The 19,223-nt window shown below is 38.4% G+C and overlaps 1 protein-coding gene across 1 annotated transcript; it reads right to left on the bottom strand.

Moving 5' to 3' along the window:
- Positions 1 to 3,278: 3,278 nt before the first annotated feature.
- LOC129071063 (BUB3-interacting and GLEBS motif-containing protein ZNF207-like) lies at positions 3,279 to 5,261 on the bottom strand. Its single transcript, XM_054574201.1, is given in 5 exon segments — positions 3,279 to 3,458; positions 3,460 to 3,955; positions 3,957 to 4,121; positions 4,123 to 4,519; positions 5,162 to 5,261. Coding segments are annotated over 5 exon segments (1,338 nt in total).
- Positions 5,262 to 19,223: the final 13,962 nt, after the last annotated feature.

The raw sequence follows: 19,223 nt of genomic DNA, 5'->3' as shown, positions 1-19,223 counted from the left end.
ACACATGGACAAAGCCAAGGTGGGGAAGGACTGAGGAGGGGAGGTGGGGGTCGGTGGGGCAGGGGAAAGTGGTGGCAGGTAAATGGGGACAAATGTATGTGAAAAATTTAAATAAATAAATAAATAAATTTTAAAAAAGAAATTAAAATACTTTACAATTATAAAAAAGTAATTCTGAAAATTAAGTTCCCTCCCTACTATTTGATTTTTATTCTTTATGTATTTAATAGTTCTTTTCTTTTCCATCATTTTAATTAAATGTATTAAAGTGACATTGGTTAATAAAATTATGCAGGTTTAAAGTGTACATTTCCATGATACATGATCTGCATGTTGCTTTGTGTACCTACCACCCCAAGTCATATCATTTTCAGTCACCATATATTTGGCCCCCTTCATGCTTTACCACCCACCTATCCCCTCTTCCTTCTGGTAACCACCATGCTGCTGTCAGTGTCTGTGAGTTTTTGTTTTTACTGTTTGTTCATTTGTTGCTGTCAGTTTTATAACCCACATATGAATGAAATCATATGGTTCTTACTTTTTCTGTCTGACATTTCACTTATCATGATATTCTCAAGGTCCATTTATGTCTTTACAAATGGCAGTATTTGATCTTTTCTTATGGCTGAGCAGTAATTCCATTGTATATATGTACCACATCTTCTTTATCCAGTCCTCTATCAAAGGACACTATGGTTATTTCCAAGTCTTGGGCACCATGAATAATGTTGCAGTGAACATAGGGGTGCATATATCTTTGCAAATATATGTTTTCAAATTTTTCTGGTAGATACCCAGAAAATGGTTTGATGAGTCATATGGTAACTCTATTCTTAAATTTTGAAGGAACCTACATACTGTTTTCTGTAGTGGCTGTACCAGTTTACATTCCCACCAGCAGTGAATGAGGGTTCCTTTTTCTCCACAACCTGTCCACCACTTGTTATTACTTGTCTTGTTGATAATAAACTTTTTCAAACTATTTTTCACAAGAAAACTATTAATTCTTATGTGTGCTCAGTGACATTTCTGGGTTGTTTAATTATTATTTTTTAGCTCATGTTCAGCTTATGTTTTGACAGAGATTTTCTTGAATACTAGGAGCTCAAACAAAGAACACCAAAGAATTAAACAAACACAAAGAGAAAATACTCAATTCTCCCGGTCTTTGCTGACTGGGTCTGTGCTGGGGCAATCCTTCACCAGTTGGCTAGATTACTCTGAGTCCAGGGATCAGCATGTGTGAAGAGGTTAGGCTATTTTCCTATCTTTTATGAGATGTCTTATCTGGCCAAGCACTTGGTTTTCTAAATTTCTTCATATAAATGGCTGCTTTTTAATGTCTTAAATTACCAGATTCTCATCCCAGTTTCTCCCTCAGGCCTTAAATGTTCTATTGTTTGTCTCCACCTGTATGTGCTTCCTTGCCCCAGGTGTCTTGATTTGTAGTCTTCTTATAGCTTTCACAAGCAGCACCTGCCATTTCTCACACAAGATAGAGACCAAAAATTCAGTACTTCAATTACTTCCTAGATTAGAACAGATGTACACAAAAATTTTCAAATTACGCTTGCTCTTTTTCCTCTGGTTTGCGGATGGAAGCTAGAAACTGGACTACTATTGGCTCAAGACCAGTATCTTCACCATGTCAGAGAGCATGTGAGGTAAGTGTGTATAAAAGCAAAAACTTCCATATTGTTTAAAGATAGCTTTTCCTTGATTGATAATTTGCTTTGTTGCTGTAAGCCTTTGATTGTTTTTAAGAGTTCCTAAAATTGGTTCAGATGCTTCTTAATCATTCTGATTATTGCTATTATTATTCAATATTTCTGTGAGAGAATGAAATCTTGGAACTTCTTAGTGCCTCATTTTGCTGAAGCCACTCTCTAGGGTATTTTTGACCAGATAATTCTCACCAGAATTGTGGCAACAACCCCTGGATACTTCAATTGTAGTTCAAAAGATGCACTATAGATAAAGTTATGCTAAATGCTTCAGAAGGCATATGGAATTCATTTTTAAGCTTTTATATAGTTGACATTATTTTAAAATCTTCTCCCAGTTCCACCTATATACCAGTTTAACCTCCTCATCTATAATTCATACACCATAGGAAGAAATCATTATTAGAGAAATGGGAAAAGCAAACCAGTTGACCAATATAACATTTTTAATTTTTTATTGTTGACATTATTACAGATGTCCCTCATCCCCTCCTTTTGCCCTCTCCACCCCATCCTTGCCCCCTGGCCTTTATCACATTGTCTGTGTTCATTGGCTATGCATATATGTATATATGTTATTTGGCTAATCTTTTCATTTCTCCCACCCTCTTCCCCTCTGAGATCTATGAGTCTGTCCCTTATATCATTGCCTCTGGTTTTATTTTGTTCATCAGTTTATTTTGTTCATTAGATTCCAGATATGAGTGAGATTATATGGTACTTACCTTTCACTGATTGGCTTATTCATTTAGCATAATGATTTCCAGGTCCATCCATGCTGTCACAAAGGGTAAGAGATCTCCTTTCCTATAGTCATGTAGTATTCCATTGTGTAAATTTACCAAAGATTTTTTTATCCACTCATCTACTAATGGACACTTTGTCTGGTTCCAGACCTTGGCTACTCTAAATACCATTGCTATGAGCATAGGGGTGCTTATGTTCTTTCTATTTAGATGTTCAGGATTCTTCTTTTTCATTTTATTATAATGAAGTTTAACAGTACAGAAAAGTCACATGACCTTGGTGGGTCAGATTTCATAAACTCCGCAACATAAAGAACTCTAAATACATTAACTATCGTTACACATTCAGACTTCCAATGTACAGGTACTTGGAAATAGTTACAGCCCTTACTATGCTAGGTTGGGGACATGAAGTCCAAAAGCATCTAAAATGTTGTGAAGGCATAACTTTACAATAGCAGTGTAAGCTTACAGAAATTGCCTTTATTAAGGTGGTATGTTCATGTAATTCCAGCGCCTTCACAATATAATAAGCCACATTTATTATACTTCACTTCTAAAAACCTAGATGAAACATGAAAAAGAAGCCATACAGTATAAACTGCAACCTCAGGAAAAGTTCCTGTTTTATTATTCTAAGTAATTTTTTCCTATTTAAAATAAATGCCCAATAGTTCCTGATATGTGGGAAGATAATGTTTGTTAAAGTCACAATGAAGCCTTATTGATGGAAGCTTGGCTATATAAACAGCACAAGTTGAGAAAAGGTTTAATCTCCAAACCTATTATATTGGATGAAGTGAGATCAGTAACAGCCACCTTGCAACATTACAGGAGGTCTCATTGCCATCAGAGGCCAAGGAGGCCCACCTTTGTAAGGGGGCACCATTGGCGGTCCCTGCCCATATTGTGGCATAGTGCTAGGAAGGTAACCTGGCATGCCTTGATGATGACCACCATACTGACCATGAGGCGGCATTGGGGCTTCTCATTCCTTGTTGCTGTGGGATGCCTGGCTGTGGTGGCATACCTTCAATTGGCTCAACTGATGGATTACCAATGGGAGCCTGTCCTGGATGAGGAAGATTACATTGATATTTAGGTAACTGTGCCCTTCTCTCCTCCAGTGATATATCCTCATTAGGATGGATCAACTTACTGGTTGCACTGGTTGTTGTAAGAGTATCAGGCTTACTTGTTATTGAAGCCGCTGGTTTAGGGGCAGTGCTATTCGTTGTACTAGTGGTTGAAGCTGTAGGCTGTGTATAAGCAGGAAATGTAGGCTTCTGGGGTTCAGTAGTTGTTGCAGGGGTATTATCTAAGGGATTGAAATCTGTACCAACAGGTCCTTGAACAGCTTCCTGAGCCTGACCGGTGCTGGGAAAAAGAGGTTTAGTAACTGGAGGCTGTGGAGCAGGAACTGCTGCTGCTGGTGCAGGCGGTCTGTTAAGAATACCCAGTGCTGAAACAGCCTGTGCTTGTCATTGGAGGAATTCCAGGAGATGGAACAGGAGGGGGCATACTTGGTGGTATTCCAGGCATCAGAGGTGATATTCCTGGTCCAGGTGCCATTATTCCACCCATTGGCATCATTCCAGGTGGCATGCCTGGCATAATTGGTGGCATCCCTGACATCAGAGGAGGAAACTTGGCATAATGGAGGTATGCCTGGAGGCATTCCTGATGCTCCCGGCACCAGTGGTAGTCCTGGCTGTGCCACTGGGGGGATATTACCTTGTTGGGGTTGTACAGGCTGCGGCTGAAATGAAGTTGAAGCCGCAGAGTCATCATCATCATCATATCCATCAGAATCATCTTGTTGCTTATTTTTCTGACTTTCCTGTGTTTTATGTTTAAGAAGTTGTCCTCTTCCATCCATGTCTTTTTCTGGGATACCTTCCATACCATATATTTCCAACTCTGTTTCTGTTCTCCCGGGTATTGCATTTGGTACAGTGTCTATTGTATCTTTATGCACCTGCATGCAATGTATAGCCAAGCCAGGTCCTGTGTACAATTTCTTATGATATATATGGTATTTAAAATGTTTTGCTTTTTCAGTGTGGAATTTCCTCAAAAAGCTGAAAATGGAACTGCCTTTTGATCCAGTGATTCCCCTGCTGGGACTATACCCTGAGAACACCAAAACGCCAATACAAAAGAACCTATGCACCCCGATATTCATAGCAGCACAATTTACAATAGCCAAGTGTTGGAAGCAACCTAAGTGCCCATCAGTAGATGATTGGATCAAAAAATTATGGTACATATACACAATGGAATACTATGCAGCAGAAAGAAAAAAAGAACTACTAAACTTTGCGACAGCATGGATGGAACTGGAGAACATTATGCTAAGCGATATAAGCCAGGGGGCGAAAGACAAATACCATATGATCTCACCTATAAGCGGAACCTAACCAACAATGCAAAGATGCAAGAAAAATATGACCAGCAACACTGAAAGGAAAAGAAATCAACAGAGACAAGAGGGAAGGAGGGAGGGGGGAGGGGAAAAGGAAGGGAAGGGGAAAGGCAAGGAACATATAGCAAGGACTCATGGACAAAACCAGAGGGGAAGAGCTGAGGGAGGGAAGGAGGGAGGGGGCAAGGGAAAGTGGTGGGGGGTAGGCAGAGACAAATGTATTTGAAAAAATAAAATTAAATTAAAAAAATAAAAAATAAAATGTTTTGCTTTTTGCTGCTGTATAAGGATCTTCTCATCACCAAAACTTCTATTATAATACCAGCACCATTGCTTCAGCTGCTTCTTCTTCTTGTGATCCATAACTGGGCTCTACTGACAAAGTGAAACGGGAGGAGAAAATAAGCAGAAAAAACGAGGCCAAAATCGCTCACTCTTCAAACACAACTGCCATCACAGCGTCCCGCAGGAAATAGGCACAAAATCAGACGTTCAGGATTCTTATTAGATAGTCTCAGAAGTGGAATCACAAGGTCATAAAGCAGTTCCATTTTTAATTTTTTGAGGAAATTCCATACTGTCTCCCCCAGTGGCTGTACCAGTCCTCATTCCCAACAACAGTGCACGGGGGTTCCCTGTCCTCCACATCCTTGATGAGTATAACTTTTACCTACAACTCCAAGGTGTTTGCTTTTGGGGAGCCCACTTTATCTTCTCGTAAGTTCTCAGCATCTTGTAGAATACAGCGTTTGCCTATGAACAGTAACAGAGTTCCAGAAGCATCCAGAATTTTGTTGTTGTTATTGTTTGGCAAGAGCAGTACCACTTGAGAGCATCCTGAATCATACCCAGCACTTTACTTAATTTAGGTGCTCAGTAAATATTTGTAGAATAAATACTCAGCTATGCACCTCACACTTTAAAATCAAGAAGAAACATTTGCAAGCAAAACTAATTTTCCTACCCATCCTCTCATGCCCAAATCAAATCCTATCTCTTTTGTAAAAATGTCTTTGTTTTCTAAACTCAAAATGGATTTGTCTTGCCCTGGCTGGTGTGGCTCAGTGGATTGAGCACCAGCCTGCGAACCAAAGAATAGTGGGTTCAATTCCCAATCAGGGCACATGCTTGGGTTATGGGCCAGGTCCCTGGTAGGGGCGCATGAGAGGCAACTACATATCGATGTTTCTCTTCCTCTCTTCCTCCCTCCCTTCCTCTCTCTCTGAAAATAAATAAAAGTCTTTAAAGAAAAGACTGTGTGATTCTTAAAAAAAAATGGATTTGTCTTCATTTAAATTCTTTTATTTTTCTTTCAATTTTATTTTGTATTGTTTTCAGATGTGCAGCTTAGTGGTTAGACAATCATATACTTTACATAGTGTTTCCCTTAATGTTTCCAGTACCCCAACTGGCACCATACATAATTATTGCAATATTTTTTACTATATTACCTATGCTTTACTTAGTATCTAAGTTCTTTTAAAACTTAAAATAATTCAAATAATACCTAGCAGCAGTTTATAGAACAAAGAGATTGAGTTTTGGAATCAGGTGGACTTCAGTTCTGGAATCAGATGGAGTTGAGTTCAGTTCCCAGTTATGCCACTTGCTAACTGTGAATCCTTGACCAAGTGCCATGCCCTTTTGAACTTGAGTTTCCTCATCTGCAAAGTGAATTTTCTTATCTGTACTGATCTCATGGCATTACTATAAGGTTTAAATAAGATATTGTAGGCAATAGTGCTTGACATGTTTACTGGTATAGTTAATTTTTTTTCTTTTTTGTTAGATATTGATGTGAGCAGTAGATATTTCTGAAATGAGAGTAAAATAAATGTACCATGCTGTTAGCTTTTGCATTGCTATACATGGGGGAATGTGTCATTTTGATTCTGTGGCGGATTGGGTTGTAAGGAGCTAAGTGCAATCAATGGTTTACTTAGATGGATTTAATTCTCCCTGTTAACTCTTCTCAGTATTTCTTGCATTGCCTTAAGGGAAAGAAGCTAACAAGTACTGAGCCTTGTCCTGAGAGCTTTATGTAGGTTTACATTGCCTTAATAACACATTCCTCTTTCCCCTATTGTGGTAAGTAAATGGAAGCACAGAGAATAAATTATTTATTCTAATTACACAGCTTATAAATGGCAGCCAGAATTAGATAGATATTCTGATAGTATAGAGTAAGTATAGATATAGGTACAGATATTGGTATAGGTGTAGGGATATAGATGAGACTTGTTGCTGTACCTATGGCAAACAATTCTAGTTTTTGAATCCTGTAATTAGTGTGGCCAGGTGGCAATATTAGAGGATAGAGAATATCAGACCAGCAAAGTATATTACAGGATCTTGAGTTCAGTCTCCTCATTGGAACCTAGAGAAGGAAGAGATTTTGAAATAAGTGGCCACACTAAGGTGCTAAACCAGAGCTTCCAACCCAAATTGCAGTATTCTTTCCGATCCCAACCTCCCTTACTCTATGATATTTAAATAGATGACAGGGTCACTTGAATATGAGGGAGGCAGAAACTAGCTTGAAGGCCCAAGGGAAAGTGTTCTTTTTGGTGCATTCTAGAACATCTCCTAATATCACCAATAGGACACATGTTGGATTCTCTGTTTCCAGCAGGGGTACTGATCATAGTGACTTGGCTCAACACTTTTATTCAGTCCATCTTATGGCTAACACTTCCACAGATTGGCTTGCCTGCTAGAGATCTTCATTACTAGGATATACGTTGCGGGGGGTGGTCCTGGGTGAAAGGTCCTGCTGAGTGGGAAAACTCACCACTGTGGTTTCATTGACACCAGTGCTCAAATCAGCTGAACAATTTCTCACCCATGATTATGTAATTTGACAGTAATGGAGGGATTGCGAGAATGGGTTTCTGTATCAGGCAGTTCTGGGTCTCAGTCTAGTACCATTTACCAGTGATACGACCTCAGGCAGGTTACTTAATCTCTCTTAAACCCAGCACCCTCTCTCTTCAAGTGGAGATCATGATGATTACATTGGAAAGTCTTTGTAAGGATTAGATAACAGAATGTAAGTAAAGTGCTTGCAAAATTACCTGGTACTTAATAAAAACTCAGTAAATGAAAGTTAATTATAACACTACTCTTAACAATTGGCACTGAAGAACAAAGTTTTGCTTTATAGCAAGAAATTTTTAAACGATTTTATTTATTTATTTTTAGACAGAAGAGAAGGGAGGGAGAAAAAGAAGAAACATCAATGTGTGGTTGCCTTTCATGCACCCCCTACTCGGGACCTGGTCAGCAACCCAGGCATGTGCCCTGACTGGGAATTGAACCAGCGACCCTTTGGTTCACAGGCCAGCACTCAAGCCACTGAGCCACACCAGCCAGGGCTATAGCAAAATTTTTATATGCTATGCTATATATCAGGGCATGTAGCCTTCACTTTTCATTGAGGATCAATAGGGAGATACAGCTTGTTGTCTTCATCACACAATGAAAGAGAGAGAGAAAGGGAGAGGGAGGGAGGAGAGGGAGAGAGAGAGGCTATAAAAAAGAACCATACCACCATAGCTCCATAGCTGTGGGCTTTTTGGGGAAATGTAGTCACTGTCAACATGCATCAGCCTGGAAGAGAAGGAGCTGAGATAATAAAAACCTTCATCTCTCTCCTCCCACCTTTTTACTATTGGTTCTTATTAATGAACCATAAAGAAATTCAATAGTCCAGAGCGCTCACTTGGCCTAGTCCACACGGGTCAGTTTCACAGGGCACAGGAAAGTATGAAGAGGAGTAGAGATGAATCTAGATGGGTAAAAGAATAGCTATCATGAGAGCTAGCATTTCTTGAGAGGCTATTTTGTGCCTAGAACTGTGCTAGGCTCTTTATGTTCTTTATGTCACCTGGTACTCATGGCAGCCGTGCCAGTTGGGAATTACTGTCATTATTTAGTAGCTGTGTAAACAGAGCGTCAGAAATTAAAATTCCTATACTGAATTGTTGCATAAAATAAATAAGATAACCTTTGTATAGTGCTTCTGATTCTTAGATTTGTATATGCAATAGTTTATTCAACATTCTTAGAGATAAATATAAGATAAATAAGAACCAGTAACTGCCCTGCAGAAACCCTCAGAATCAGGCACTAACCAGAGGAAATGTAAAATGGCAAGATTACAAGAAGAAAAACAGAATTTCTTGTAACAAAATCTTTTGGGAAAAACCATTTTAGCAAGGGTTCTTACATAATAAACTGATATCTGTATCACACCTTATCATGTGCCAAGTACACTACTGTTGGTATTTCTTTACCCTCATTGCAACTTTGTGACATAAACATTGCTCTTATTCCCATTTCACCAATGATAAAACTGGTTCAGCTCATCTTCTCAAAACAAATAAGATCTTAAGGCAGACTAGGAAGCCAGGTTTTCTGCTACTGTGTTCATTTGTCATTTATAACTTAGCAGGTGCTAGGTGCTGAATGTATTACCACAGTTTTAGTTATGCCTCATACTTAGAATTTTAAACATTTTTCTAAAAAGGTTTTATCATTTTAGAGTCTATAGAAAAGGATTTGCAGGGCCTTATTTGACCAATTGTTAAAAAATAGACATTTTAAAAGTTCCTTCTATTAAACCTTTAAGTGCACACAGAAGTACTCCACATTCACAGACCCACTTCACTCTCACATCAATATGAGCCTAGTTTGACTACACAACTTTAGATACAACTGGGCAAAGGAAATGAAGTAAAAGCCCCAGATAATACACATGCAGAGAGAAATGGGATGCTTTTCTTTCACAAGGTATCAAGATTGGAAGGGACTACCTCCATCTGAGGCTTGAATCCCTTCTACTGTACCATTTCCAGGTGATCAACTAGTCATCGTTTCTGTATCACCTCTTCTTGAACTATTTCTACCGTATCAGGAGAACTGATTCTTTAGAACTTACTTTTGTGTGTGTTGGGCTGAAATTCGTCTCCCTCTGGCTTCTACCCACTGGTTTCAGCTCTACCTCCTAGGGCCACATAGGACTCTCTTGCTGCTCTTCTCTGTGAAAGCCTTTCGGAAGTTCAAACACACAGACCCAGTCCTACTTTTGTCTTATCTTCTCCAAGCTTATGAGTACAATTATATCCTTAACAAATGAGGGGAAGGCAGCAAAGGTTGAGGCTTTCTATAACCTCCATCTAGATTCAGGCATAAGACTAGTTAGTTCAAGCCTTGTCTACAACAATTAGCTGATAGTTCAGCCATTCCCCCTGAATAATGACCTTTAGTTTGTATGAAGTAGTGATGAGAGACTGAACCTTCAGGGCCATGCAGAGTTGGAGTTCCAGGTTTGTCACTTAGTAGCCACTTGGAGACCTTGGGGGAGTAGCTTCATTTCTCTGAATTTTAGTTTTCACATATATAAAACATATAAATGTTACCTACCTATACCAGACACTGTTAATTGTCCCCTAATATCTTCTCTAATTATATAGTAGTAGAAATTTTAGTGGGTGCATAGTCATTCAGCCAAATTCTAGATTTTCCAGCCTCTCTTGGATGTAGGTGTGATGTGACTAATCTGTGGCAGATTAATATAAATAGAAATGACCTAAATAGTTTCTAGGTGGCACTCTCTCCTGCTGGCTAGAATACATATTGGAAAGTGAGAACTAGAAAAGCTGCCTTAAATCATGTTTCAAGTCTTGTACTAACAACTTTACAAGTAATCTCCAAGTTTCATCATGTGTATCAATAAAATGGAAACAATATTGTTGGCCTTTTAGCAATGTAGGGATCAATGGAGTATAAGATAATTTGGAAATAGTCAGGTATTTTTTTTTATAGGGATGGAGTATAGCCTGAATACATGGAAAGAGGTTTTTATTTGGGGGATATCAATTTCTAATCTCAGCCAAATCACTTAGTAGCTATGCATTGCGCAGAATCCTTAACATTTCTCAGCCTCAGCTTCTTTAACTGTGATATGGAGAAAATCACATTCCCTCTCAAGGATGGTGAGAGGATTAATTGGCATAGCATTTGTGAAAGTGTTTGTAACATAGTAGGTGCTCATTAAATGTCTTTTTTCCTTTTTCTTTTTTATTCCATAGATATCTAGTGTAAAAAACCTTGTCTGGGTGAAGACATTTGTGTGCATCTTGAAGGCAATTACATATTGGTGAAGAAGAGAGAAAATTTGGAAGATGAACCAAAATCAGTTTGAACAATGGTATATTCTGTTTCATTTTGTATCATTCTTCTTATTTGTTTTGTTCTTCTCACAAATGGCTGAGTATAAAACTGGTAGGTAAGTTCCTAAGTTATTATGTTCCATGGACATGTTCAGTACTCTGGTGAAGCCTACTGACACTTATTAGAATAATATTTTAAAGATATAAAATAAAGTATGGAGGGTTGCAATGGAAACCAAGTATACTGAAATGCATTTATCAAATGACACAAAAACAAATATGTGGTATATAATATATGTGACTCTTTATTAATGCATTAAATAACAAGAACTAATGGGAAGTTTAATAAATACCTTAATTCAAATAATGATGAACATAAATGACATTTTAATAAATGCTTAATAGCTCTGGCTGGTATGGCTCAGTGGATTGAGTGCCAGCCTGTAAACCAAAGGGTCACCATTTTGATTCCCAGTCAGGGCACATGCCTGGGTTGTGGGCCAGGTCCCCAGTGGGGGATGCGCAAGAGGCAGCCACACACTTTGATGTTTCCCTCCCTCTCTTTCGCCCTCCCTTTCCTTATCTCTAAAAGTAAATAAATAAATACAATCTTAAAAAAAAAGAAATGCTGCCCTGGCTTGTGTGGCTCAGTGGTTTGAGCTCTGGCCTGTGAACCAAAGGGTTGCCAGTTTGATTCCCACTTTAGGGCACATGCCTGGGTTGCAGGCCACATTCCCAGAACGGGGCACATGAGAGGGAACCACTTGTTGATGTTTCCCTCTTCTCTTTCTGCTTCCATTACCCTCTGTCTAAAAATAAATAAATAAAATCTTTTTTAAAAAAGAAAGAAATGCTGAACAATGGTAACGTGATATGATTTCTACTGGCTACAAGATCCAGGTATAGAGAGGAATCAAGATGGCTGAAGGGTGAGTGGGAGTCACACTGACCTCCTCCCAGGACCAACCTGGAATTACAACTAAATTGTGGAGAAATCACCTTGAACAGAGAACTGAACAACAGTGAGAGAGGAGCTTTATAACCTCAGAAAGAGAGAAGAATCAGCTTTAGCACAACCTAACTGGTAAGGACAGCGGTAGAGACTCAAGAAGGTGGGTGGGGTGCCCACAGGCGGCAGCAGCAGAAGGATGTTGAAATGGCCAGACAGATCCCCCTGAGAAGAGGGGCGTCTAAACCATAAGTGAGGATCCCCAGTCTACAGCACTAAAGGACAAGAAGCACACAGAGAACGGCCAGCTGAGAAAAGCGTCAGGGTTATTCTCTGCCAGAGACAGGTGGCTGGAGACACAAAGAGCCTTTTAAAGGGCCAACACATAGATTTTTATTTGCAGCCACTTACCCTGGTCTCCAGAAAAAGTGGGGGCAGAATGGGCTAGAGATACCTGAGGAGACTGGGGAAGGAGGCTTTGGGAAGAGAACTGAGAGTAGCCAGCAGGATCCTGGTGCTGACTCACCCCCAATATGGCAGGAGCCATATTGATCAGGCAGACCACTCCCCTGAGCAGCAACAGCGTGAGAGGACTCAATACCCTGCCACCTGGAAAAACTAGGCCTTAGCCTGGTAGTGCTAATGCCTGACTGCTGAGTACAGAGTGGCAGTCTCAGATAGCAGATCCCTGACTAAAAGGGGCACAGAGTGGTCTAGACACTTGAGGAGAGACTGGAGATGAAGGATTTGGGGACATAACTGAGAGTAGCTGGTGGGACCCTGGTGCTGACTCCTCCCACATATGACAGCAGCCATGTGACTTAGGTAGACCACTCACCTGAGTGGCAGCAGCCTGAGAGGACTGAATAACCAGCCCCCAGGAGGGAATCTGCCCCAACCAGTGGTGTCTAAGACCACCTGCTGAGTGCAGAGTGACTAGGTTAACAGCTTAAGGAGACAGCCATAAACAGTAGATTCCTGAAAGTCTCAAACAGACTGCCTAAGATCAGACAGGGTCAACATCTGACATCATCAGAGGCAGATCCAGAAAGTAAAAACAGCAGTCTCCTACCATAGAAGTTCACATTACAAAGTCAAGAAATCAAGACAGAACAATTTAAGAAGCAGAAGCAAAAAAGAAGAGTCTCACAAATAATGGAAAGACAAAAAAAAATACACCCCAGTTGAAGGGAAAGGAGGAATCCCCAGAAAGAGAATTAAATGGAACAGAGGCAAGTAAACTATCAGATATTGAGTTCCAAACAACGGTACTAAGGAAGCTCAATGAGCTCAGTGAGCTCAGAGAGAATTACCAAAAGCTACAGGAAAACTATAAGGAACTTACTGCAAACTATATCAACATGAAAAAGGACATAGAAACTATCAAAAAGACGCAAGAGGAAATAAAGAATATCATTTCTGAATTGAAGAACACAGCAGAAGGAATCAAAAGCAGGCAATATGAAGCAGAGAATTGAATCAGCGAGCTGGAAGATGAGGTAGAAGAAAAAGTTCCCAGAAAGTGCAAGAAAATGAAAAAAGACTAAAAAAAGAATGAAGAGGAGTTGAGGGAAATGCAAGACAACCTGAAATGGAATATTATCTGTATTATAGGGACACCAGAAAGAGAAGAAGAGGAGGAAGGGATAGAGAACCTGTTTGACAAAGTAATGATGGAAAACTTCCCAAATTGGAGGAGAGAAAAAGTCACACAAGTTCAGGAAGCACAGAGGATCCCATTCAAGAGAAACCCAGTGAGGCCAGCTCCAAGACATATCATCATTAAAATGGCAAATATCAAAGACAAACAGAGAATCCTAAAGCAAGCACAGGAGAAAGAGGTCATAACTTATAAGGGAGCCCCAAGATGGCTAGCAGCTCAGTTCTCAATAAAAATACTACAAGCCAGAAGGGAATGACAAGCAATAGTCCAAGTCATGAAAAGCAAAGACCTACAACCAAGACTGCTCTACCCAGAAACACTCTCAATTAAAATGGAAGGTGAAATAAGAAATTTCCCAGACAAAAGAATACACCTCCAACAAACCAGCATCATAAGATATGCTAAAAAGAGAGCTTTAAGAATATGAAGGAAAAGTCTATGAATATCCAGTTCCTTTCACAGTCACCAATACTTGATATTACCAATATTTTTTAATACTTATTAATCTGATTGTGACAATGATGTGTTATTTTAATTATTTGTTGAAACTAAACCTGTTTTTGTATATTTCTTGCCTATTTCTATTATTTTTATAAAGCTTCAAATGACTTTTTGCTATTCTTTATCCTTTTTTTGATTAAATGTTTGTATAATTTTTTCCTGAAAAACAAACTATTCACTCTTTTTTAGATGTGTTGCAAATACTCTCCTATTCTATTTCTTGTCCTTTTAACATTTTTATATGTATATTACCATATAGTCTTAAATGTTTAATATAGTCATGTTGTCAATATTTTACTTTATAGATTCTGGGTTTGAATATTTTACCTCAGGGTAAGAAAAATATTATTTTTTACTTTTTCTTAAAACTCCTTAGATTTTACATATTGATTTTTAACTCACTTGAATATTTTTTGTATAATGGGTGAAATAGGGCTCTATATTTGTTTTATTTCAAGTAATAGTGGTCCATTCACCTTATTAGTTAAATAAGCCTTATTTTCCCTATTGATTTGAAATATCAATTTAATGACAGATTACATTGTTAGATATATATGTTTTTTTCTAGAATGCTCATTTTATTTCATTGAGCTACTTGATTATTTATGTGAGTGTGTCATGTTGTTGTAATTGCTGAGACTTTAAAATGGATTTAAATTTTTAATATTTTATAATTGATTTTTACATGTAAAAATAAATAAATAAAATCAATATGCGTTTATTAAAAAGAAAGAAAGTAAGATGGAACTCCTACGTTTTGCCAAAACATGGATGGGGCTGGAGAATATTATGCTACGTGAAACATGCCAGTTGGTGAAAGACAAATTCCATATGATCTCACCTGTAAGTGGACTCTATTCAACAAAATAAACTGATGAACAAAATAAACCACAGGCATGGATACATGGAGCAGACTGAAAGTGACCAGAGGGGATGGGGAAGGAGGACAGTAGTGGAAAGAAGGGGAAGGGACTAGACAATGAACATCTCTGAATGACCCATGGACATGGACAACAGAGTGGGAATTGACTGTGGGAGTGGGGCCCGGGGTGGGATGGGTGGAGGAGGGCAAAGGGAATAGTTGAAGCAACTGTAATAGAAGAAAGATGATTTACAAGTAAAAAAATTTTTAAAAAGACCCAGGTATGTTGAAATTTTTTTTAATTTTTTACTTTTTTTCAAAATGTGATCAATTTCCAAGAGGATTTCTCATTGTTTTTAAAAATATTTTATTTTTATTCTATTACAGTCATCCCAATATTTCCCCTTTGTTCTCCTCCACCCAGTGCATCCCCTGTTCCCACAGTCAATTCCCACACTGTTGTCCATGTCCATGGGTAATTCATATATATTCCTTGACAGCCCCTTCCCCTTCTTTCCACCGTATATCCCTTCCCCTTCTCCTCTTGTCACTCTCAGTCTGTTCCTTGTTTCCATGATTCTGGTTCCATTCCTCTTATTAGTTCACTAGGTTCCTCTTATTTGTGAGATCATATGGTTTTTGTCTTTCACTGCTTGGTTTATTTCACTTAGCATAATGTTCTCCAGTTCCATCCATGCTGTCACGAAGGGTAAGAGTTCTTTCTTTTTGCTTCACAGTATTCCATTGTGTAAATGTATCACAGTTTTTTGATCCACTCATTTACTGATGGGCACTTAGGCAGTTTCCAGCACTTGGCTATTGTATATAGTGCTGCTGTGAACATAGGGGAGCATAAGTTTTCTTGAATTGCTGTTTCAGGATTTTTTAGATACAATTCCAGAAGTGGAATTACTGGATCAAAAGGCAGTTCCATTTTTAGTTTTTTGAGGAAATTCCATGCTGTTTTCCACAGTGGCTGCACCAGTCTGCATTCCCCCCAACAATGCATTATGGTTTCCCTTTCTCCACAGCCTTGCCAGCACTTCTTGTTTGACGATTTATTTATAATAGCCATTCTGACCAGTGTGTGGTAATATCTCATCGTGCTTTTAATTTGCATCTCTCAGATGCCTAGTGATGTTGAGCATCCTTTCATATGCCTATTGGTCATCTGTATGTCCTCCTTGAAGAAGTGTCTGTTCAAGTCCTTTGTCCATTTTTAATTGTATTGTTTGTCTTCCTGTTGTGGAATCATGTGAGATTTTCATAAATTTTGGAATCCAAACCCTTGTCCAAGATATCATTGAGAAATGTGTTCTTCAATAAGGTTGGTTCCCTTTTCATTTTGATGATGGCTTTTTTAGCCATGCAGAAGATTTTTACGTAGTCCCATTTGTTTGATATATTGGCAAAAATATTGTTACGTGGGATATCTGAAATTTTATTGCCTACGTTTTCTTCTAGGACTTTTATAGTGTCATGATTTATATTTAAACCTTTTATGCATTTTGAGTTTATTCTGATGTTTGGTGTAATTTGGTGGTTTAGTTTCAGTTTTTTGCATGTACCAGCCCAGTTTTCCCAACATCATTTGTTGAAGGGGCTATTTTTACTCCATTGTATGCTCCTGCCCCCTTTGTTGAATACTAATTGACAGTAGAGACATGGGTTTATTATTTCTGGGTGCTCTTTTCTGTTCCATTGATCTGTGTCTGTTCTTATTCCAGTGCCAGACTGTTTTGATTACAGTGGCCTTGTAGTATATTTTGATATCAGGTGTTGTGATCTTTCTTACTTTGTTATTTCTAGATGGCTGCAGAGTAGCTAGAAGCCCCATTCGCTTGCTCTCAGCCTCAGACTGGTTGCAGCTAAACCACAGTGATCAACTCAAAAATACAGCTGAGTGTGAGAGCTTGTGTGAGTGAGCCATGTATGTGGACAAGTGGGTGGATGTGCATGGGAGTGTGCAAGAGCCTGCCTGCCTTCAGGGCACTTGGGAGTAAGTGTCCCGGACTCTCCTGGTGGAGTAGCTACCACCAATGCTGCTCAACCTGGCACTTCTGGCTGTGTAGATTTGAGGCTGGAGCCATTCTGAGGAATTTATAACTTGTTTTTTTTTTAATTAAATACATAATTGAAGGAGAAGCTAAATTTTATTTAGAGGATAATAAATACAAAGTGTATTTTTGTCATCACAGTTTATGAATACCTGCCTTAGACACTGCATGTAAAACCTCTTATAGCAAAGATTTTATGATATTGAAATATAACATTGACAAATAATTTTTATATTTTATTTTTATTTTTCAGTATATTTTATTGATTATGCTATTACAATCATCCCAATTTTCCCCCTTTGCCTCTTCTGCCCAGTACCTGACCTCTCCAGCAATCCCCCCTTAGTTCATGTCCATAGGTCACTCATATATGTTCTCTGGCTTCTCCATTGCCTATACTATTTGTAACATTCCCTTGTTTATTTTGTATCTACCAATTATGCTTCTTAATCCCTGCACCTTTTCCCCAATTATCCCCCTTCCCCTAACCAGCTGATAACCCTCCAAGTGATATCCATATCTGTGATTCTGTTCCTGCTCTCATTGTTTGCTTAGTTTGTTTTTTTTAGATTCAGTTGTTGATAGTTCTTAATTTGTTGCTCTTTTGAAGTTCTTAGTTTTGATATTTTTCTTAAATAAGTCCCTTTATTATTTCATATAATAATGGCTTGGTGATGATGAACTCCTTTAGCTTTACCTTATCTGGGGAACACTTTATCTACCCTTCTACTCTAAATGATAGCTTTGCTGAAGAGCGTAATCTAGGTTGTAGGTCCTTGCTTTTCATGACTTTGAATACTTCTTGCCAATTGCTTCTTGCCTGCAAGGTTTCTTTTTGAGAAATCAGTGGACAGTCTTATGGAATCTCCTTTTTAGGTAACTCTCTGCTTTTCTCTTGCTGCTTTTAAGATTCTCTGTTTATCTTTAACGTTTGGCATTTTAATTATGTGTTTTGGTGTTGGAACTTCTGGGATAACTTTAAATATACCAATATCCAAATTATAGGGGTGTGAGGAGAAGAGGAAGATCAAGAAATCGAAAGCTTATTTGAAAAAGTAATGAAAGGAAACTTTCCTAATTTGCCAAAAGAAATAGACATTCAAGTCTAGGAAGCACAGAGAATCCCAAACAAGTTGAACATTGTCGAAAATTATTATTGTGGAAATTTTTCTGTCTTTCCCTCAACATCTCTAGCAAACCTCTCCTCATATAAAATTGGCTTGAAATTGGTCACAAGCTCATTCCTGAGCCAACTATTCTGTCTAGGAGAATGACCTGTGTTTATTGGCTTATCCCTGAGGCTCTGAATGAACTAATGTGGCAAGGAGAATAATAGCATATAACAGTCTATTCTAGCCCTGATTCTGAGTTTGAAGTTGGGGTGGGACCTGAGGTTGGGTTGGCTTTCTCTGATGCACATGAGTGCTTGGAGGGGGAGATGGTTACATAAGGAAAATCAGGCATGTAGAAAAGAGAGAAAAGATGCTAGGAAGTTTACCAGTAGGGTTTACTACAGGAACTTTCATCCAAAAGAAGGGTTTTAGGCAAAAATGAAAGATTACTTATTTTATTACAGGTGTATGTATGTATGTCTGTGTGATGATTTTGTACTCAAGGTTGGCAGTAAGAAAACTCTCTATCTCTTAATGATTCAAAATGATATTGTCAGTTTATAAATTTTCATCACATTGCATTTTTAAAAATCGCCCAGTTGCTCTCCAGTGATGATAGGATAATGTTCTAAATTCAGTCTGGTTTTCTCAGGTCCAGTCTATAATCTAAAATATCATCTCTCAGTGTTTGTTAGTCATATTGTCACCATCATCATCATTTTTATCATAATCAACATCATTAACATTTACTGTACATAACTGTACTAGCTACTTCACATTAATTACTCAATTTAACTTTAATCTTCAGATGCATTTATGATACCTATTTTATAGATAAAAGAAATGAGGTTAAGGCTTACATAACTTGTCCAGGGTTGTAGGTGTTTTAATACTATTTTATTTGTTTTTTTCTGCCTTATGCAGGTCACTGTCCCCTCAAACAAAGCCGTATTTATGTAATTCATGAAACTTCATAAATTTATTACTGCTCTAAGATTTACTTATAAT

The sequence above is a fragment of the Pteronotus mesoamericanus genome, unplaced genomic scaffold (assembly GCF_021234165.1).
Source record: "Pteronotus mesoamericanus isolate MK-2021 breed Mesoamerican mustached bat unplaced genomic scaffold, CSHL_Meso_final contig_256, whole genome shotgun sequence".
Lineage (NCBI taxonomy): Eukaryota > Metazoa > Chordata > Mammalia > Chiroptera > Mormoopidae > Pteronotus > Pteronotus mesoamericanus.
This window is presented reverse-complemented; position numbering and strand designations above follow the sequence as displayed.